The sequence below is a fragment of the Podarcis pityusensis genome (assembly GCF_964106645.2).
Source record: "Podarcis pityusensis genome assembly, chromosome: 7".
Classification (NCBI taxonomy): domain Eukaryota; kingdom Metazoa; phylum Chordata; class Lepidosauria; order Squamata; family Lacertidae; genus Podarcis; species Podarcis pityusensis.
In genome coordinates this window covers 25548638-25570986 of record NC_138031.1, presented here as the reverse complement: position 1 = coordinate 25570986, position 22349 = coordinate 25548638, and the positions used below count along the sequence as shown (strand labels likewise).

General features: G+C 46.8%; 1 protein-coding gene and 1 long non-coding RNA gene across 8 annotated transcripts in view; both read right to left on the bottom strand.

The window, feature by feature from the left end:
- Positions 1-2849: 2849 nt before the first annotated feature.
- TP53INP1 (tumor protein p53 inducible nuclear protein 1) lies at positions 2850-15007 on the bottom strand. 5 transcript variants are annotated; one of them, XM_081013884.1, is made up of 4 exons: positions 14850-15007; positions 8946-9236; positions 7417-7834; positions 2850-5312 (listed from the first exon to the last, which is right to left on the bottom strand). In XM_081013884.1, the coding sequence occupies exons 2-4, from the start codon at positions 9055-9057 to the stop codon at positions 5063-5065; spliced, it is 780 nt and encodes a 259-aa protein (XP_080870010.1). In that variant the 5' UTR covers positions 9058-9236; positions 14850-15007; the 3' UTR covers positions 2850-5062. The 5 variants fall into 5 exon arrangements, with proteins under 5 accessions (XP_080870010.1, XP_080870011.1, XP_080870012.1 ...); XM_081013885.1 differs by having other exon boundaries at positions 14816-14988; XM_081013886.1 differs by lacking the exon at positions 14850-15007 and adding an exon at positions 13167-13589.
- Positions 15008-15378: 371 nt separating this feature from the next.
- Positions 15379-22349, bottom strand: part of LOC308481508 — a 45503-nt gene continuing 38532 nt past the window's right edge. For all 3 annotated transcript variants that reach the window (XR_013988721.1, XR_013988722.1, XR_013988723.1), the window contains one exon: positions 15379-16680. This is a non-coding gene — a long non-coding RNA (uncharacterized lncRNA). The remainder of the gene's footprint in view (positions 16681-22349) is intronic.

Here is a 22349-nt window from a genome sequence, read left to right as displayed (position 1 = left end):
GTATTCAGGGTTGTGGGCCCAAGCTTGTGGTACTCTCCGCCACCTGAAATTAGACAAGCACCCTCCTTGCTGAACATCACATGCATGACTAAGGTTTCATTGTTCCAAGAGGCATGTTAAGGTAATGTCTGGTTTTTTATATCAGCACCAAACCACTCACAGCTGTCCATGGAGGCGCAAGTCAATTCTGTGTCCAGGGCAGCTGTCTACCAGCTCCATCTGGTACGCAGGCTGAGACCCTACCTGCCCGCAGACTGTCTCGTCAGAGTGGTGCCTGCTCCGGTTATCTCTTGCTTGGACTACTGCAATGCGCTGTACGTGGGGCTACCTTTGAAGGTGATCCGGAAACTACAACTAATCCAGAATGTGGCAGCTAGACTGGTGACTGGGAGCAGCCGCCGAGACCACATAACACTGGTCTTGAAAGACCTACACTGGCTCCCAGTATGTTTCTGAGCACAATTCAAAATGTTGGTGCTGAACTTTAAAGCCCTAAACGGCCTCGGTCCAGTATACCTGAAGGAGCATCTCCACCCCCATCGTTCTGCCCGGACACTGAGCTGCGAGAATCCCAAGTTACAGGGAACCAGGCAGAGGGCCTTCTCAGCAGTGGCACCCGCCCTGTGGAACACCCCCCCACCAGATGTCAAAGAGGAAAAACAACTACCAGACTTTTAGAAGACATCTGAAGGCAGCCCTTTTTAGGGAAGCTTTTAATGTTTAATAGATATTGTATTTTAATCTTTTGTTGGAAGCCACCCAGAGTGGCTGGGGAAACCCAGCCAGATGGGTGGGGTATTAATAATAATAATAATAATAATAATTACAGATGAAGCCCTTGCAAAATGACTGGGGAAATGCTTACATGTTTATGAGTTTTCAAAGGAAGCAAGTTCTCAATGTGAGGGGGCAGACCACCTGCAGGAGCGCTACGCCATGTCCTGTCATGGGCTGGCATTATTAAGGGAATGTTCTTGCTTGCAAGCTTCAGTCAAAACAGACAGCAGGTAATGGGGTAGAAGCCCCTCTGCGCAGAGTACAAGAATATCCAGCCAAAGGCTGGCTCTGTTGGAAACCCTCATCCCATCAGGTTTATTAGGTTTAAGGATTTCTCTCCCCTCCCCATCCTGTGGGATTGTGCAGCCACTAACTTGCGGTGGCACACTGTAGAGATGTGCATTGATTTTCACAGTGAAATAAATGAGCTCTCTTCATTTTTATAATGAAAATGAAAGGGGAAGAAAACAAATTGGAAAGGGGGGGGGAATGAAATCCACTTAGGGCAGGCATCCCCAAACTTGGCCCTCCAGATGTTTTGGGACTACAATTCCCATCAACCCTGACCACTGGTACTGTTAGCTATGGATGATGGGAGTAGTTGTCCCAAAAGATCTAGAGAACAGAGTTTGGGGGTGCCTTAGGGCTTCCCCACCCCCCATTCATTTTCCAGTTGCAATGTATATGTGCATCTCTCTGGGGCATAGAGAGCGTGTGAAGTCAAGTAAGACAAACTGTAAAGCTCTACCTTGTATGTGGATAACCCTTATGCTATGTCTGTACTGGGTGCTTTTGAAAATCGGCTGGTTCCTCATCTAGCCTTGGCCACCCTGCTGTGCTTTAGATGTTTTGAATTACAACCCCATCAGCAGCCGCCAGCACAGTTTAAGCCATGGGTAGGCAAACTAAGGCCCGGGGGCCACATCTGGCCCAACTGCCTTCTAAATCCGGCCCGTGGACAGGTCCGGGAATCAGCGTGTTTTTACATGAGTAGAATGTGTCCTTTTATTTAAAATGCATCTGTAGTGGTTCTAGGGGTTGCTCGTGCGTAAGCCGGTGCAAACACCTGGCTGGGTTGCCTGAGTGAACCTTTTCTGTCCGGACAGCCACTCACCCGTGGCTGTCTCAATCGCTGGCAGAATCCGTCAGTGGGCGTTTCTTAAACTTCTTCCAGCAAAGAAGCTCTTTGACGCCTAGTCTCCACCTACTCTCTCTGCGCGGAAGCCTTCTGCACAAGGAGGACGTAGGCAGCGGAGGACCTCTACTGTCCCCGCTGGTTCCCGGCAAGGAGTCATGGGACCGCCTCACCGCTTCCCCCATCTGCCCCCCTTCTCCACTGGTGCTACGCTGATTCTCTTCCCCAGAAGATGGGCTGCCTCTCCCAATCCCGGGACGCTCTCCGGAATCCCTCTGGATTTTGCTCTCTCCCTCCGGCGCTGATGGCAGTTCCCTGACAGCTTCTCTGGGTTATTTGTGGGGCATAGGAATTCATTCTCTCCCCCCCCCCCAAATATAGTCTGGCCCCCCACAAGGTCTGAGGGACAGTGGACCGGCTCCCTGCTGAAAAAGTTTGTTGACCCCTGGTCTAAGCTATCTGAAATGTGGAAGGTCTGATATTGTTTGTATATATGAACAAAGGCAAATCCTATGCCATTTAGGTGGGGATCACCAAAAGGTTGCAGTCTGCTGAAGATTGGATGGATCTCCCATTGAAATCAATGCAGAAAAAGAAACAAGAATAACCATCAAGAAACAAAAGAAATGCAATTAATATAAATGGAAAATGTAACTTAATATGGAATTAAATAGGAAAACAATGCCCCCCCCCCGCCCCGTATAAGCCAGATCCTATAGACGTGATGGAACATGGGGGAAATATATAAACACATTGAAGTCTATAGACAACTTGTTGCCGTTGAGCTGCTTGTTGGACATCAATCCCAGCAGATATGGGCAATGGTCAGGTATAATGGGAGTTACAGTTCAGCAACTTCAGAAGGGCGACAGGTTCCCATCAGAAAACTAAATGGTATACAGAACCAGCTGAAGTATGCACCTGCTATACTGCAATAACCATTTCCAAAGGGGTTATGTTTAATAAGTACCATAACAGCGTATCTGTCTCATTTTCTGCACAGGAAACAGATTTGCAGTAACTACTCAAGCACAAGCTACATTGAGATATTACTGTATATTGTAGAATCAGGGTGCTAGAACCTTGAATATCTAAAGAACTGCTACAAGGACAAAACAAAAATGTCTCTAGAAAGAAGCTGCCATTGGTAATGCATAGACTGGTGTACAGTATTTATCCCAACAGAAATATCCCTTTTTTTAGTCTTCAAGTTCAAGTCTGCTGTATACAAGTCACTTAAAAAGGCACAGTTTTGTTTACAATACATATGAAAAAACAGTTTAAGCAAAGTTATTGAATCACCATTCAGTACAGCACAAGGCCCCCACTTTAACAAGTTAATACCATTTTTTAAAAAAAAAAACAACCCCACACACTATATAAAAAGTCATACCTACTCACAAAATACATAGCATTAGAAAAGCAAAAAAATTCTAACAGTCCAAGACTTCCAGGCACATTATAGAACTAGTAACATAAATATGCAAGACAATTAAGAGTCAAACATAATGATGTAATGCAATCATTCCTTTCCCAACGGTATTATTTCCAATATTAAGAACTGAAAAGCACATATATTCGTGCAACAAGCTTGTGTGTCTACCTCAAAAAAAGATAAGCTTCCATCACTAGAAAGTTATCCAGTAAAATAATGGTAAGGAATATTTGTATATCTCAACTAGAAAGCCTAACTTCAAACGTTTGCTAACATACACAAATAAGGTGGGCAAGGTAATCTTCATTTTAATATTCCTATAAACAGGAAGGAGAATGGTTTCTGGAGACAAAAGATGAAGGCTAAGAACCTACACAGAGCTATTTGCTAATACTTTATTTCAGTTAGGCAAACCTCTAAACAAGTGTACCTAGGACCACAGTCAAACACTGAAGCGTTCCTGAGTTTATAAATATATCTGTGGTGTTTGTCCATGAAACCAAGAGAAGCTTAACAGTATTGGGTAACCACTGAAATAAGGTAAAACGTTTGTGTAACTTTAAAAAATGAACAACTGGCTGAAATTCAGGATATCCTAGTATGGAAGTAAACAGAAAAATGGCTCTGAGGAACTCCAGATGTCAAGCATTAGACTCAAATATTAATTTGTAGACAGATGAAGACTGCCACCACATATTTCTTAAAACTTCTAAGTTATTTGGACTAAATGACCAAATCAGACCACTTTGTAGTAGAATGGTTGCTGTTTTTTAACTCGTTAAAAAAATTAGTTAAGCTGGTAGTATTTCAAGTGAAGGCGAGTATTGGTCACGTGATCATCTGTCTCTATACTTATATTTTATAGCCTGAGACATTGGAAATGTTTGTCGCTGTCTTTTGGGTCTAGAAGGTCCAACATACCACAATGACCCTCACTTGCATGCCTGCTTCAGGCTCTGCTCTGTGGAGGAAGCTGGCTAAGCCACACTGAGCAATGGAGAAGTTGATGGGAGGAAGTCAGGTCACAAGATTCTTCCCCTGCCCCATAGACAATTCGCTCGTCATTCAGAGTTCAATGCCATACAGTCTATCACATTTTAATAATTGTGTTCAAATGTTAACAGCAAGGGTGTGGAACCTGTGGCCCTCTAGAAGTTGCTAACTCCCATCAGTCCCAGCGAGGTTGGTCAACAGCCAAGAATGATGGGAGGTGTGGCCCAGCAACATCTGGCAGGTCAAAGGTTAGCCACGCCCGTTAGGTTAAGAGGATATACAGTATACACAGATTGTTGCAAGTGTATGGCTGACCCTGAGTAGTTCTCTAACTGCATTTGGACTACAAAGTGATGTGTTGCCTGCTCTGCCTTCGTTAAAAAGGCCAATATAAAAACAAACCCACCCATCCATCCGTCATAAAAAGTTTCTAGAAAGTCATGTACAAAAACGAAAAGAGCAAACCCCCAGTCACACAAACACTATTGTACTGATATGTTTCCGAGCCATGAATAAAATGTAGTAAAGTCATCCTGTGAGGCGCACACAGTTACAACAATGTGGTTTACAACCTAAATGTAACACTTAGTGATTGTGTAGAAATAACTGATGATCAGCCTAAGATTGATCTCGCCTTCATTGCCTACACATGAAAAATACAAACAGCAAGTCAGCCGATAATATTTTTTTGAAGAAGGAAAAAACCACGACGCAAGATGCCCTCAGTAATTATACTGACGCTGGCAAGGCTGGTGAACAAACAATCCGTTGTTCTTGAGTTGCCGAGAGTAGCAATCCCTGGTGAGGTTTTGGCGACGGAGGCAGTTTCTGTTCAGATATTGTCTTTCGTTGTGTTCTTTTATCCACTGGGAAGGACGAAAACTCTTGGTCTGTTCGAGAAAGGTTGAGTGAGCAGTGATTGCTGCAAAATAGCATCGGATGTGTTGACCCCTTTCACTTTGGGCTTCTGATCTAGAATTCAAAGGAGAGAGAGGTTATGGCACAACCATCGATGGTCCGCGTGTCAAGACGCTCTGGTGACAGCGACACAAGTCAGTGTGTGCTTGTGGTTGGCACAAAGGTAGCTCTTTGTCATGTGGTAAAGATCTGGTCCTGTGGGTTTAAGTATCCTGCTTAGGGGCAGAATCAAGGGTGGGCATGGCAAGGCAGCTGCCATGCCCCAGTGTGTATCTCTCGGAGGGTGGGTGGGTGTGTCTGCTGATCTCTGGCCCTGCTGCTGCTCCTGAGAGCAAGGAGAAGAGACCTCTGCATATGCCTTTGCCTTCTCTCCTTGGGAAGGTGCTATGGATTGGGTCCAGAGGGAGAGGCAAATGAAAAGGCCCAGAGGAGCTAACATGGAGCCCTTCAGAGGTTGCTGGATGACATCTCTCATCTATCGCAGCCTGAATAGCCAATGAGTAAGGGACGGCGGGGGATTTTTAAAAGAAAAGTTGTGATGGTGGACTGGCATTACAAAAAGTTTAAAACAAATACACCTTCCAATATCCTATCCTATCCTAGTACTGTACATAAAAGAATACAGTTAAACGAATCTTGTTTATATTTTTGGCACTATTCAGCAAATGAAGTGGGAAATACTTAAGTGTGAGGTGGTCTGTTGCTGCTGGAATTACTGAAGCCTTTGTTGCTTCTATGATATACAGTGGTACCTCGGGTTACAGACACTTCAGGTTACATACACTTCCGGTTACAGACTCCGCTAACCCAGAAATAGTACCTCAGGTTTAGAACTTTGCTTCAGGATGAGAACAGAAATTGTGCTCCGGCGGCGCAGCAGCAGCAGGAGGCCCCATTAGCTAAAGTGGTGATTCAGGATAAGAACAGTTTCAAGTTAAGAACGGACCTCCGGAAGAATTAAGTATTTAACCTGAGGTACTACTGTATTTAATAAAATCACACCATGTTAAATATATCTTTTTTGTTATGCCTTTATGTAAACACATGAACTTTGGATTAACTATTCAGATAGGGTCCAGTTCACGGTTCTATCCTATCAATATTCTTAAGTGGAATTTTCCAAATATTTCCAGCATCTTGTAAAAATTAACGAGCTGCTAATAGAAGAAAGCTGATTAGATCCTTATTCTTGCAGTCCGTATTTTGCCCATCCAAAAGATTTACTAGTGCAAGCTCCCTAGGGTGGATGGGAGACAAAATCCTACAATATATAGAGGACCCTGTACCCTGTTTCTGCTTTAGGCAAAGGGCTTGCACAGATTAATGTTCGCTATTGACTTCAATGTACGTGAACCCCCTTTGGGCTGGTGCTGGATGCATATGGCCTGAACGCATCTGGTGGTGGACTCCATTATGTGAAGATGTGCTCTTGAGATAGATGGGAAGAAGTATTTTTTGTGTATGCCTGCAAAAGGATGGATAGATTGATGGATGGAAGAATTTATGTATGCATATATGGTCTGGAAGGGAGGGGTGTGTGGTCTGAGTGTGCTTGTTAAAGAGACGGACCTGCATTGTGTATATGTGTGTTTGTGAAAGGTAGACAAAGTTAAGGAGAGGAAGGCAGGAGAAGAAATGGGGTTCATTCAATTACATCAGAACATTGTAGTAGAAGCATTCATGACGGGTGGGGGGGGGTAGGAAGGAGGGTGTACCATAAGGAGAAGAGAGGAAAATCCTTGCATGTACCAAGGATAAAAAAAATCACGGGGGGGGGGGGAGGATGGGCATATACCAAATGGGAAATTTGGTGGGGGAGGGAGTAGTGTCACAAATACAGAGAAATAGTAGAAATGTACCAGTGGGAAAAATTGGGGGGTGGGATGAGGGGAAGAGAAATAGAGAAGGAAAATGGAGCATACTAAGGAGATTAGTCATGGGATGATGTGCGGGGTGTTCTGCACATGTTTGAAAAGCTTCTTTTGCACACAGGGAGTTTTGCTAGGTGTCTTGGGCTCACCCCTCCACCAACGGAGGATAACATTTCATATGTCTGATGAAGTTGACTGTATTCCAAAATGTGCTAATTTTAAAGGAATATTTTCTCCCTAGTGAATATTATTTATGTTCTGTACAAATCAAAGAGCAAATATCTTACCTAGGATTGCTTATATCACGAGGCTCTGTCTCCTCCTCCTCTTCTTCTTCCTCCTCCTCCTCATTACCACCACAGCTCGTCTTGTTGAGGCTGTGGCGGGTATTATGGACTGCATATACAGACATGCTGGGATGCTCGATCAGAAGGTTCTCCAAGGGGCTGGTTTCCACTTTGAGAGCGGTCAGGCCACCCGCAGTGAAACACGGAGGTGGCGTAATAAACCAGCTCTCTTCCATGGGGCACGAGTCAAACTGGATAAAGCAAGATTCACTGGCATCAGCCAAACATTCCAAGGAAGGAGGCAGACAAGAGCAGACGGGTGAATTGTCCACAGGCGATGCTTTATGGATATCTTCTTCTTCTTCTTCCTCCTCCTCCACCTCCTCCTCTTCAATCATTGAGAAGTTAGTACAGGTGTCTATTGGGAGTTACAACAGCCATTGAGATAGATGGGCGAGGTTGATTGACGCAGCCAGAGTTCAGATGGTTTACAGTAGGTGCAAAGAATATGTTCCCCCCTCAAGATATTGTTGGACTACAACTCCGCATGCATTGGCCGTTCTGGCCGCATCTGAGAGTTGGAATTCAAGAACATCCAGAGAGCCATAGGTTCCCCAGTCTTAGTTTGCAAGGAACAAAATATCCACAATTTTATACCGCTAATGGATGCTTGGAAGACCTTTTAGGTAACAAGTGTCTAATAAATGAAATAATTGGTTGTACTCACCTATGATTATTGTTGCCAGTGCAATTTTTTTTAGTAGTACTATGGAATATTCTCCCTTTCCTCCCCCCCCCATGCCCCCTAAATGTGTCCTGGGGTTTTCCCCAACCTCTGGAGCAGATTTGGGGATGGCGTGAACATTCATGGGGGCAAAATCCCACTACTTCTTGCTAGCACAAGAATAGGGGCACTAGTGCAATAGGCAGTGTAAAAACACAGGAATGACAAAATCTGTTCAGATCTTTACATGGGATGATGATTCTCCTTCCATGGTAGAGCAGGGCATAAATGCCCACTCCTCCTCTATAGGGATAAGGATAAGGATTTCGCGTGGGGGTTCCAATCCCAGCCCCAATGCATAAGCATGCATTGCCCTGTTACACCCACCATGCTCTTCTTCTGGGTCCAAAAGGACCTGCATGTTGGTGATAGCATGTCAACTGGTCATCAGCCGTTTTACGCTAAGGTAAGCATCTGAACCAACCCACAAATCCTTCCAGAGGGTGGGGGGTGGCTTACAGTCTACAATAGTTGAACAAAGTTGGGGCAAGGGAAGGGGGAAGAGAGGAGAGATCAACCATTTATAATTACTGAGTTGTGGAAATTTGTTGGCAGTATGGAACTTGGCCCAGGAAAATGCCTTGTGATGAGGGCAAAATATTTTCCCAGCTTGAACAAGCTTTTTTTATGCCTTTTTTCCCCTTACACAATTTCATGTTTAACAAAAATAAAATAAAATACCTTTGTAAACAGAAAATAAAGTTTGCTTCCTGATGCAGAAATTATATTGAAATGGAGTTCTTACCAATAAAATCCACCAGAATCCACTCCTCCTCTTCTTTCTCGCTGAACTCTGGCTCTTGCCTGGGCAAATTATTGATTTCTCCCACGAACATATTATTCAGCCTCTGGAACATTACTAAGGCAATAACAAGACTCTGGCTGGAACGTCTTCGTATGCAAGAGTTAAGGTACAGGTTCACAATGTACTAGCCAAGGGCGCAGGTAGAAGATTAAAGTGCACAAATACTTTTATCTGCTTAGGCACAGAACACGGGGAGGCATGGCTTTCTTTGTAAACGGTTGCTACAAAATCCTGCAAAAAAGAGAAGAAGAAAAAGTCTTAATGCTACATGCACACACAGAAAACATATACTGTTCAGGGGTTATTCCACACATCACATGGCAGCGACCCATATTTGTCACTGAGCCATGTGGAGTTGCAGGCACCATTATCAAGTAGATTCAATGGCACAATAAAAGGGCAGTTTCAAATTTCTATAGAGGGGAGCTGGTTCCAATGGTGTCTTCAAGTACAAAACAACCAGTGGCTTTTCAAAAGCATTACAGTGGTACCTCGGGTTACATACGCTTCAGGTTACATACGCTTCAGGTTACAGACTCCACTCACCCAGAAATAGTGCTTCAGGTTAAGAACTTTGCTTCAGGATGAGAACAGAATTCATCATATTGTGCTTGCCATCCCCACTGCTCCACAGGTTCCCCCCCTTCCCAGTCCTGCCTGGAGGTGTCAGGATTTGAACCCGGGACATTCTGCATATAAAGCATGTGCTCTATCACCAAATTAGAATGCTTTCCTTCTCTCTAGTCTCCAACAGTAGTTAGTTTCCTGGAAGCGCTAGGGCTTAAGGTTGTATCTAAAGAACAGCCCGTGTTCTGGAACTCCTGGTTCTTTATCACTGTTTCCAGCAGGGGGCTCAGAAGCGCAGGTTTTAAGTTAAAAGTAGCATTTCTCCCCCCCCCCCCTTCACTTATCAGGATAGCATTCTGCAGCAAGATTCCAGTTGCACAGGTAGGGAGTCTCACTAGCTTATGGAAATTGTCTTAATGCTGATAATATTGAGACACAGAGAGTTCTTGTTTGAGGGCATGTGGCAGCCAGATACGTGAAAGTAATGGCACATTATACAATTTACATAATCTCAGTAGGCCTGATCTATGTTTCCCAAACTAACTGTAAATGGGAAGTATTAAAATGTTGAGGGAAAACCAAGTAAGAAACACAAACAAAGACTGGTAGAAAGCAGAGCAATGGAACAAGGTCCAGGACAGGCTTCTCTAAGGAGGTCTGATCCCTACCCTCTTAAGCCACTCCAATATTTCCCAATCAGCACTGTCCTGTACACAGCATTATCTGATTCCCTATATTAATTTTCATAGCTCCAGTGCTGGGGGCTCTTTTTCTTCAGGGCTTTTGCTACTTAGGAATTCTTTCTCAGATACACCTTGATGCACCCGGTGCGGGGGGAGACAAGAGAAGAGAATCACCCCCCATGTTCTAGGCATTTGGGTAAGCTGCCTGGAATTTCCCCCCAAATCTACCTTAAATGATACTTGCGCCTCTTCTCACTACCCCTTGCTTAAATCTACTTCTCCCCAAAGTCACAGGCTGGAGCAGGGGTCGGCAAACTTTTTCAGCCGGGGCCGGTCCACTGTCCCTCAGACCTTGTGGGGGGCCGGACTAGATTTTGAAAAAAAGAATGAACAAATTCCTATGCCCCACCAATAACCCAGAGATGCATTTTAAATAAAAGGACACATTCTACTCATGTAAAAACTTGTGGATTCCTGGACCATCTGCGGGCTGGATTTAGAAGGTGATTGGGCCAGACTGGCCCCCCAGGCCTTAGTTTACCTACCCATGGGCTAGAGTGAGTGACTTTTTTTGGCAGGAGAACAATAGATTAAAAGGTACCAACAGAACACCCAGTTAACTCCTCCACCTTTTCCCCATAAGCCCTTCAGTTTTTAACTCTGCAGCCACCCCATTGTCCAAAAGCAAAAGCCTTGCAGAGAGATTCTCAGACATGAGTGGGCAGATTCAGATCACCCATCAGGCCTGTGCTCAGGCTGGCAGATTCTCCAGGGTCTCTTAGGGAGGGGTCACTGTCTTGAGTGGGTTATTTAGTGTAAAGCATTGTTTGCCCTTCACCCGATAGGCCCAGGGCAGAAATATGCACATTCTAAATAAAAATGAAACAGTACTATTAAAACAGCATAAAACCAAATATGCAGCCGCAACATTAATTCAGATGTGCAGTACACCTCAACCCTCCATCAAAGACTGGGCAAAGAGGTATATCTGTGCCTACTGCCAAAATGATACCAGTCTCAAGTCAGTGAGATGCATCATTGCAAAGACCTCATTGCAAAGCCGAGCTCATTCAAAGCTGTGCAGCAGGCAGCAGCCAACAGGTAAATCATTTGAGGAAATACTTTTTTGCACCATTCAGGACTTTTCTTCTTGTTGATTTTCACTGCTTTCAAAGGCAGCTCCATGAAAACTGAAAACAGGTTGCAAAAGCTTGAACAATGGCTGGCTCCCTCTAATCCAATCAGCACAACTTTGGTCTGATCGACATATAGAAGAGAATGAAGTTAACAGAAGAGACTGTGATATATCAGGCTGCCATTAGAGGGTGCCATCTTTTTTTTAAAAAAAGTACTGTATTTGTATTTGCATTTGCGTTGTTTTTTGTTACCACTGAGACAGAAACAGACACCAATTAAGGGGAGACACAGATATGTTGAAAGACAGGAAAAAGATGGCCATGAAGAATGGACTGCAAATCAAATGATATTTACAATAAACATAGTGAAGGATTAAAAAAAATGATTCCTGCCCTGTGTGCAGTTTGAAGTGGTATTGTTAATTTTACCATGGAAGAATTCTGCTACCACATTCCACTATATGGGTGGGCAAAAGTCTTAAAGAGAACTTAGAAGTTTGAAACTGCCTACCGTAAGAGCTGAAAAGCAGTCATGCAAGCATTCTCCACCCACCCACCCAAAACAATCTCCAAAAGCCCTCGGAAGCCTATCAGAATGCTCAGAGGTTGCATCAGACAAATGCTCGGAGGTTGCATCAAATGTGAAATGTTCTTGCAAAGCAAAACAAATGCAAGTCCAGAACAGTTTGCCAAAGACTAGAGCCTTCTGTGGAAAAATAAATACTTGTGAAACTTTAAAACACACAGGGGGGGGGAAACAACTAACTTCCTTGCCCCACAAAGCATCAGGAACTCCTATTGGAAAGTTGCACAGCAGAATGCCCACTATACTCAATTGGGAGGAGCCATGAAGTCTGTGATCAGCAGCTGCATGCAAAAGCAGAAGGTCCCAGCTTTGTTCTGGTGGCATCTCCAGGTAAAGCTGGAAAAGATCTCCATCTAAAAACCCTGGGGAGCTGCTGCCAATCAGTGCAGACACTGGGTGGACCAATGGGCAGGGGTCTCAAACTGCGGTCAATGAACCAGAGCTTCATCCAGGTTGTCCACAGTGTGGATCTGTGGTTGTGCCCATACTGTATTGATTTTTATTGCTGCTTTTACATTTTATTGCATTGCAATCTGAATTCTGTAAATTGTAATACCATACAAAGCAATTAAACTGCAATTAAGAATAATAAGTCTAGCACGACACATCACAATTACTACAGGCAGAGAAATCTTGAGTGGTCTGCCAGTTTTCAAGTCATCTATGGTAGTGTGTGTGCGTAAAATTTGGGAAGCACTGCCAAAGGCAACTTCCTAACTGTAGTTACATAAAGAGTGACTTACACAACTGCTTATCCATGTGTGTGTGTCATAGGAACCAACTCCTAGGAGCTGAGGTCCCTTTGGGGGCCCCATAAAATATTTGAGGGGGTCAGGGCCCCCCAGGTTGATAGGTACTGTCATTCAAATGATGTGTGCGAGCCACATCTTGTGATCAGTTATATAGGGCAGGGCTTACCTGCCTCCCCAATATTTTATTTAAGTTGGCACCCCTGGGGGGGATTGTGCGTGTTTACCAGAGCACATAGCTTGCTCTTGTCTGTTCACGTATATTGGGCTTCAGGATGGGGCCTCGGCAGGAATCACGCCTCGGGGTGCCGACCCGGATTGCCCCCCTCTCCGCTCCCGTGGCGGCCGTGAGTCACCAGTTCCTGGTTTGTTTTGATCGCGCAAGTTGCCTCTTCCCCGGGCGGCGCCGCTTGGCTGCTCCGGCGAGGTTAGTCACACACCTGAACCCGACTCAACTTCGGAGTCCAAGATCCGCCCCGACGGGAAGAGACGGAAGCCTTACACCAAGGGAAGGGCGGTCTCTCGGCACTGTCAACAAAACAGGATATGCGGGAGGCGGGGGGAAAGCAACCCGATCCCTTTCCAGCCCCCTTGGGCGGATCAGGCAACTCCAGCTCCTCCTCGGCCTCAGTCCCCCCACTCCCTCTCCAGGGGGCGGGCAAGGACAGAGACAAAAGGGAGGGGGAGTTGCTCCAACCGCAAGGCCGGGTAGAAAGCGGGGAGAGGAAGCGGAGGGCATCCACAAGGCGCGTGGATCGGCTGCACTGCCTGGGCAGTTGGCTTGGAAAGGACATCTTCCAAGGCCGGAGAGCTCTCTGTCCACGCCCCACGGCCCTGGCCGCAGGACGACCTTCACCTCCGCCCTTTAGGGGGAAAAGGGAGGTCCCCTCCTCTCCGCCCGCCCAGATCGGCGCCGGACTCCACCCTGCGCCTCCCTCGCCAGCAGTTTGAAACTCCGCTCCGGAGACGGAGCGCGCAGGGCAGGCGGGCAAACGCTCGCGCCCTTCTCCGCGGGTACATAAAGTTTGTCCGCGCCGGATTATTATTCCGCAGGATCGCGCGCGGAACGGTGCCGGGATCCACGCGCGCGCCCGCAATTGATATTGAAAAGGGGATCCCGAGCCCCGATCCTACAGATCTGGCGATAGTAAGGTTGAAGGATGCGATCCTATGCGAGCTCGCATCGGGATAAAATCACTTGGCACTGAGCACTCACAGGAGCCGTTTATTTGAAAAATAAAGTCGCACCGAAATCAGTGGGGCTCTCCTTTCAAGTTAGTATGTTAGGGATAGTGTTAAAAAAGAATATACAACTACTAATTTATATTTAACGGACTATGGGCTGCACTGCTAGATCTCACGAAAATAAGAGTTAATTCCGCGAATTTTAATAAAACAACCCCACCACCATCACCAAACGAAAACACCCCTTAAGGTACTCGAGAGGACAAGTTATAAGACGCTTTTTCTTTTCTTTTCTTTTTAACGATCTCAGCCTCAGATGAAACCCGCAGCAGTTTCATTAACCAGGAAGTAGGAACAACTGAATTTTGCGGGGCTCGCTTCCAGGGAAGAGGCTTCGCTGGCTGCGAGGCTGGCTGGCAAAACTACGCCACAAGTGGTTTGTGAGCAGCCCAGTCGGAAGGCGCTGCCGAGCGACGGACAAAGCTGGGAGGAGGATCGCGCAGTAATTTACCTTTAAGGAAGTAGAGCCGGGGGGGGGGGGGAGAGGAAGAGAAGAGAAGACTTTGAGAGTTAGTTCTCCCTGCATGAACTCCGGTGTTATTCGCCCCCCTCCCCGCATCTCTGCATACAACTATGCAGAGGGACGAGACGGACCCTTCCCAGAAAGTGGAACGCAGGAAAGGGCCAGTGGGTAAGCGATTCTGCCCAGCAGCCAGATATATAAATATACTAAACTTTATAGGCGGAGGAGATGGTGGGAATCCCCCGTGCCCAGTTCTTAAAATAGACCAGATTTCCTTTTCTCTCCCTCCCCCCCCCCCGGCCGCATCCAAACGGAACGCGCACCCAACGCCAAGAATATCGCGCCTAAGGTCACTTGTGGCCAAAAAACACCCACACGCACCCGGTACAAAGGACGCCCGCAGCCCTTCACTCACCGTCCGCAAAGCAGCCGGGCAAATCCGGAGCCTGGACGGCGGCGGAGTGAGGTAGATGGCGGGGAGGCTGCTCCTGCGGGCGCCCCGAGCCCTGTTGCACCGGCCAGTCTGCGCTCCCCGCAGAGCCTTTTGTTGTTATAGAATCCGGCGAACAGCTGATCGGCAGCGCCCGCCCCCTCGCCCCGCCCCGCCCGCCTCTTTTGCCTCGACGTTCCCACCCCGCGGCGCGCTGCTAGCAGGGGGCGCGCGAAGGAAGGCAAAGGGGGCGGGCCGCCCAGCCGCGCCTGCACCAATTGGGAGCCCCGCGGTGCTCTGGGACGCGCCGGGACAGGCTGTCACTAACGCACGTGACGCGGCTCTGCGAGCTGCGGAGCCAGACGAGGCGGCCTGCAGCGTCCGGGGTAGCGAGCCCGGGCAACAAAAGGAAGGCAGGGAGAAGGAGAAGCAGAGAATAGGAGAGCTGGGGAAGGAAGAGGAGGAGAAGGGGTGCGCGGAACGAAATGTGGAGAGAGGTGGGGGGAGGGAGAGGGATGGCCCAAGTGGAAAAATACAAGAGAAGTTGGGCAAGGTGCGGGGAAAGAGCCTGGAAATGCACAGCCCTCGTTTATTGCTACCCTCTCGTCTTCAGAAGAATACCCAGTTCCCACCCCGGTGACGGGGGAACATGAAGGGAGCCGAGGAGACGTCATTCTGACCAAAGTGCCAGACCACTTTGGAAAGTCCCCTGCACGCAAGTGTCTCCACACAATTTTTCCACCCTGTTTTTGACCAAGAGAGAGAAGGCATGCTCAATTTGGAAGTGAGCATGGTCTTGAAGGATTCGGAACACACACTTGCACCCATGCACCCCAATTATTCAGGGCCTGATGTTAAGTATGTTTTTCTACAAGCCATTTGCAGCAACACCACAATATGTTTTGATGCCTGGGACTGAAAATCCAGTGGTTAAAAATAATGGAGTAGGAGTTATTTGGGTGTCCATTAATGAGACTCCCCAGAACTGTCGGCTAAGGCTGAATATCTTGGCAAACCCTTGCAAAAGGAGTTCTGTAGCACTAAATCAAAAGCCTGCATTTCCTTCATGCATGTGTCCTAGATGTGTACACTGGCTGGTGTGGCCCACCATCTCACTCCCGCAGGGATAACACTTAGTATTTGAAAGCCCTGTATAACCCAAGAGGGTTGTGGCCAAGGAATGAAACTTATTCATGTCTGTTTCATTCTGGTTTGGGTTCAGCTGTGACTTAAGGTCTTTCACTGGGTTCATGCCAACAAAGTTCCTCACATTGGGACTCTGCTGGTCTAAATGGCAAGCTTTTTGTAAAACAACTAACTCCCTCTCAAGTGTATGCTAGTATATAAAAGTGGGGACCTGCAGTAATAGGTTGCAGTGTATTTCCAACTCCTCTAACAGGAATACTCCTTTTCAGGGCTCTAACTGGTGTGGAACAGGAGCCTTGTAGTCCTGTTTGTGATTTGCAGAGAAGGTGAAGATTAAAGTGTTGGCGGGGGGGGGGGGGGAGGGAGAGAAGGGAAAATTACATTGAAGTATATTCAGAATTAAAAGGAGGCGATTTGAAGATGGGGAATAGGATTGGGTAGGAGAGCTATATTTGTGATGCAACAACTTGCCGATGTGATGAGAAAATAAAATAATACTACTTGATACATGTTATTTTGATGCAGTAGGTTTTTTTGTTTTTTTGTTTAAATGTAGAGAAATATTACTGTGTAAGTACAGTCCACCAAAGAACGTCTGCAGAAGTCCAGTTGACAAGAAAGCAAATGGCAACTCGGGCAGGAGAAAATTCTTGTGCTTTGCAGCCAAAGTCTGCAGGGAAGAAAGAGAAAGCAAGAAAGGGGTCATATAAGGACACTCAATATAGGTTTTTGCTTCCTCTTTTATAAAAAAGTGGAAAGTTAAGGGCAATTTTTCTAGAGTTAGTTTCCTGGTTTGCTTGCATGGTGTTTACATGTCCTTTTGCTCATCCCACAGTTTTCGATGCATTTTCCATTCACTTTTGAAACCACAGAAGACTGTGTTTTTTTAAAAAATTAAAAAGTGGATTCTCTCTGTAGCACTAAGTACCACATCCCATCAGCACAAGGATTTCTGCTTGTGCAGTGGAATGTGTCCCCTCCCTTCTCCCTGCACACCCTTAAATCTGTACTGGGTTTCTCCCCAACCTTTCAGAGCAGATGGGGGGGGGGAGAGTACGTGGGGAAAGGAGAAGGGAAGGTTCATTGTGCAAGCAGAGATCATTGCACTGTCGGAACTCAGTAGTATATTGCCCAGTGGATTTGTTGCAGTTGGATGACAGAGTGCTTCAGTCCACTTTAATTTCATAAACCTAGTGCTCTGGTATGTGCTTAACTCCCTACTGCAGAATATTGATGGTCTGGTGACCTCCTTGGGTAGCTTCCCATGTACAGTAATAGCTTCTGAGTCTCCAGCTCTTGTGCTGGTAAGCCTCTTGTCCAGGAAGAGAGAGAACCATGAAGAGACATGTCTGAGATAAGGAGGCTATTCCTGCAGAACAGAGGCAATGATGTGATTTATAGCTTTTCAGTTTGCATTATATGTGGCTGGTGCAGATGTGGAAATTCATCCTACATCTGCAAAACAACAACAACATCCAAAGCATGCAAAATCTAGAGCAGCTCCAAAAGGGAATCTTTAGGCCCAAACATAACTGCTGCCTTTTTTTTCTTCAGGAAACTTTGTGTGTTCTATCTGACTGGCCAGAGAAACAGGTTTGGTGGGTCCTGTGAGGTGATGTAGTGACTTAATTAGACCAAATTGCATCTAATCAATCTGTGAACTCCTCCCTGCTCCCTGTGAGCTGTTGTTATACAGTAGAGAGGATGCAGGGCTTAGGAGACATCACACCAAATCCTTGGTTAGCCAAAACCTTGGTTACCCTGAGTGGTAAGCCACCAGGTTTCAGCTCCTCCTACCTCACAGGGGTGCTGTGAGGATAAATATTATTGAACAACTTTTGCAAATAGGTCAGATAACCTGCCGCCCCTGGTCTCTGAGCTGCCTCCCCAACCCAAAGAAAGGTGCCTTCTCACACTGCCCCACAGGGGTCTGGGAAGAGGATTCCCCAGTCTTACTGGCCCAACAGAGACTGGCCAAAGGTGAATATGAGGCCAACACCTTACCTTGGGAGACAGCAGCAGGCGCTGCTGGGCCTGCAAGGTGGAAAGACTCTCAGTTTCCAGGCAGGCCTTGAACACAGCAAGCACAAGAAAGGCCAGCACAGAGCCTGCCTGGCCTCACACTTGTCTGTCCGTTCCCAACAGGCTCTGTCCATTCCCAACTGGCTGGGCTCCCTTGATCGCTTTCTTGCTTACTCCAAGGCCATCTCAGCTCCTGGCAACCAGCACCCTCTGGCCAGCCCCAGAGGCAACATTCGCCTGCAGAGCTTGTAGCCAGGGCTGCTGCAGCAAACAGCTGTGCAAGCCTTTGGGAGGCCGAGACGCATCAGAGGAGGGAGGGAAGGAACGAGGGACAGAGGCCAGTGTTGCCTGTGGCACCCCAACCATAATTCAAGGCACCCCAGGGTGCCACGGCACACTGGTTGAAAACCACTGTCATAGTAGATGGGCAGCCTGATTCTATGCATGCTTAAATGTAAAGGTAAAGAGACCCTGACTGTTAGGCCCAGTCGCGGACGACTCTGGGGTTGCAGCGCTCATCTTGCTTTACTGGCCAAGGGAGCCAGCGTACAGCTTCCGGATCATGTGGCCAGCATGACTAAGCCGCTTCTGGCGAACCAGAGCAGGGCACGGAAACGCTGTTTACCTTCCCGCTAGAGCGGTTCCTATTTATCTGCTTGCACTTTGAGGTGCTTTTGAACTGCTAAGTTGGCAGGAGCTAGGACCGAACAACGGGAGCTCACCCCATCGTGGGGATTAGAGCCGCAGACCTTCTGATCGGCAAGCCCTAGGTTCTGTGGTTTAACTCACAGCGCCACCCACATCCCCGCATGCTTACTCAGACACAAATCCAACTGAATTCAATAGGACTTACTCCCAAATAAGTACTATAGGAGAATGCAGCCTTTACTCAGCTGTAGCAGCAGTAGTAACTGCTACATCACTTAAGGCTGAATTTCAATTTCTATTCCAATGTAGTAACAGTGTTCTCTTCTTTACCTGGTGTCACAGTGACCTACTTGAATGCTAAAAATCTTTTTTGAGTGCTATTGAAGAAGACTGGAACAAATATAGGACAAAGCATTTAGGAGGTGGCTTTGCAGTTTTGCTGGTAGGAACAAACTAAGATTAAACACCACATTTTAAAAGACAGTTCAGTTTAAGAAATGACCTGACCTGGAAACTTGAGATTTTGCCTTCAGGTCTCTTTGCTCCAGAGCTGCAGTTCTTTCTCCGTATTTGCCTCTGCTATCAACAATCTATACATATATTTATTTCTTGTTTTATTGTATGTCAGGAAATTAGAACCATTTCCAGTCCCTTTATTAATAACAGGAGATCATTGACATTGGCTTCAACCATGTTGGCATCCGCCTGTCTCAGGAGACAATGGAGTGCACATCCAGGGGTGAAGTCAAAGAGCTGTGTCATCAGCACTGAAGTGACCTCCCTGGGATGCAAGCCTGGGCAGTGTGTATGGAGGTCCTGGGCTGCCCAGACGACAAGACCCCCCTCCCGCCTCACTGATGTGGTCCAGAGGAAAGCTGAGCAATGCGTTTGACACTGGCTTGGCCACAGGAGTTGCTGGAAGGTGTACAAGGCGCCATTCAGCCGCCTTAGGGACTCCACTCCACTCTTACGGTGGCAATATTAGCAGCCTCTCGGCTCACAAGTCTTAGATTCCAAGATGGGTATGAGTCTCAAAATGCAATCCAGGAGACTTTTTAGCCAGTGTGCCTAGTGAGACACACTAGCAGGTACCCCCAGCAGGCCAGTATTATACATCTAAAGCACATTGCTTTCCCCAAGGACTAAACTGTCGGGGCCTAAATGGTTAAGGGTGCTGACATTTGTAGCTCTGTAAACTAGAGTTTCCAGGATTCTTTGGCGGAACCCATGTGGTTTCAATGTATGGGCTGTATACCGTCTTATACCCTGCGCATGTGCATCTCTACAATCTGCTCCAATATGTGCATTCTCCAGTCTCTTTCTTCCTGCCTATTTGGGGATGATTACCCTTGAAAAGCCAGGGCTGACACATTGATAGTGCGCAATCTCCAGACAACTCCACAACCACCACCATCCCCACTTAAAAACCCCCAACAACCTTGCAAGACATGCAAATAAGTGATGACATCCACACCACAAAAATAAAAAAAGCAACTCTGCTCTTGACCACACCTGTCCTTGTCAAAAGAATGCAAAGTAGTTTGCTGTTGATGCAGAAGTAGGCTAGAACACACAAAGGGAGTGGTTTGAAGTTCAATGAAACATAATAATAAAACAGCAGCTAGCAGAAGGGCAGCATTTTTGGAACGCAGTAAGTGGCCTTATACAAGAGCAGCGTATTTATCCATCCAGCCCAGTATTGTCTACTTCTAATGGGCAGCTGCTCTTGGGCTGTCTCGGGTTACAGGACTTTCCCATAACCTGCTACCTGATCCTTTGAACTGGAGACGCCAGGATAAGACCCAGGACCTTCCAAGCACGTACTCTACAACAGAGCTAGGCTCCTCCTCCTTATTTAAAAATATACATACTACAGGAAATGGTGCAGGGAAAGGGAAAGGAGAGTTCCACAGCATCACATTACTCATTGTAAAGTTTTAATAGCTGCCTAAGAGCAAGAGGCCAAGGCGCTTACTTAAGTTCAGTCAGGAACTCATTCCCTGACTGCACTGACTGCTCCAACAGGGCACACTGTTTAACATGCATTTGTGGTGTTCACTATGTGGTTCTGCTGCCTCTGTGACAGGGCTGGTGGTGGCACATGGCCTGCTTCTCTAAGGTGACAATGGCTTGTGCCGTCTGCTCAACATGGTGCTGTTGTGGCAGCTACCCATAGATATGGACATCGTTGGGACTGGCAGGGGGTGAGCCAGAGGATACAATGTGGAGACAGTGCCTCTCTGGCACTGCCCCATAAGTCCATACAGCTGTGGAGATCTTTGGCTGTGATGCTACTTGCCCCAGTTCTCCCCTGTGGACCATCATGCTGTTTGCGTACTCTGGCCTCAGGCCCATCCAGTACACATGCCACCAGCTGACCCCCCCAGGCAACACAGAAATCTCTCCTACTGCTTTCTGTCACCTTGGCCCTATGCCCCTGCTGTGCCCCCCTGCCTAGGCCTGCTCCAGGACCTACTGTTAAGACCACCCTGTGTCCCCCACCCCTTGGCCTCCCACCAGTATGGTGGTTGCAATATCCAGAGAGCATTGCTCCAGGCCTGCTCCAGGACCTACTGTTAAGACCACCCTGTGTCCCCCACCCCTTGGCCTCCCACCAGTATGGTGGTTGCAATATCCAGAGAGCATTATTGTGGCTGGCAAGTAAATCAGTTTCCCAGATAAAGCCCAGCCTTCTCCATGTTCCAGCCTTCTGGCTGGTGCAGGTGTAACAGGTAGGTTCGCATACAATTCCTCATATTTATGGACACAAACTGCTGGATAATATTTTCTGATGCTGCTGTGAGCTTTGTCCTTCTAAAGGCAACATGTTTATCCAAGTCATACAGAAGACACTCTATCTTGGCACATCCTCATCGTGGACATGAATCAGCAGTCCAGTCATCTATTTCTCTCTCATTTCATCATATACGTATTGGGAAATAAAGGAGATAATGATCTGAGCTTTCCACTGTGTACATTACATTAAGTTTTTGGCTACAGGGGTATTTGCATATTGCCCTTTAAGTGTAGTAGATTAGACAATTACCAAGGAGTCTACTTGGAAACCAGGATGTCTGGATTTAGTGCAGTTAAACATTTCCTGTGTAATTGTAGCAGGTTAATGCCCCAACTTGCTCAGGAGAAAGGGGATAGGCACCATTACCCAGCTTGATCTGGGCATAGAGGGGATCCAATTCCAATATTGTGGCTTCCCGTTAAAAGTGGCCATGTGAGCAGAATGTGACGTCACTGACATGCAGAGTTTGCTGGAGCTCTTAATCCACAAATTGTAATGATCCGTCCCATTTTTAGCAGGATTACTTCAGCAGACCTCTGGTGCCAATGTTCAAATCATTAGAAATTACCTCAGCAGGCCCTCACTGGGAAAATGTCCAGTGAGACTTAATGGATGACTCAAGAGGGTAAACGGCGCTCTGAGGAACCAGTATGTCCATCAGAATGCAATTGCCTCAGAAAAGCGGTTGTCAGCCTGAGTGCCAATAAATAAATGGTATGTGTCTCCTCAAGGTTAACTAGAGCCAGTCCTACCATTAGGCAAAATGAGGCAGCCATCTTAGACAGCAGATGCTAGGCGCTGGCAGCAGTAATTCCTCATGGGTAAATGTGGCGCCCCCTCCCCAAAAAGAAGGGAGGGTGGAACAAAGCATG

Excerpts from the sequence above, each read along its gene's own strand:
- TP53INP1 (XM_081013884.1), bottom strand. The coding sequence starts at position 9,057 with ATGTTCCAGAGGCTGAATAATATGTTCGTGGGAGAAATCAATAATTTG. Across the intron at positions 7,835-8,945 it reads GATTCTGGTGGATTTTATTG|ACACCTGTACTAACTTCTCA; the intron begins GTAAGAACTCCA and ends AACTCCCAATAG. Across the intron at positions 5,313-7,416 it reads CGTGATATAAGCAATCCTAG|ATCAGAAGCCCAAAGTGAAA; the intron begins GTAAGATATTTG and ends TTTGAATTCTAG.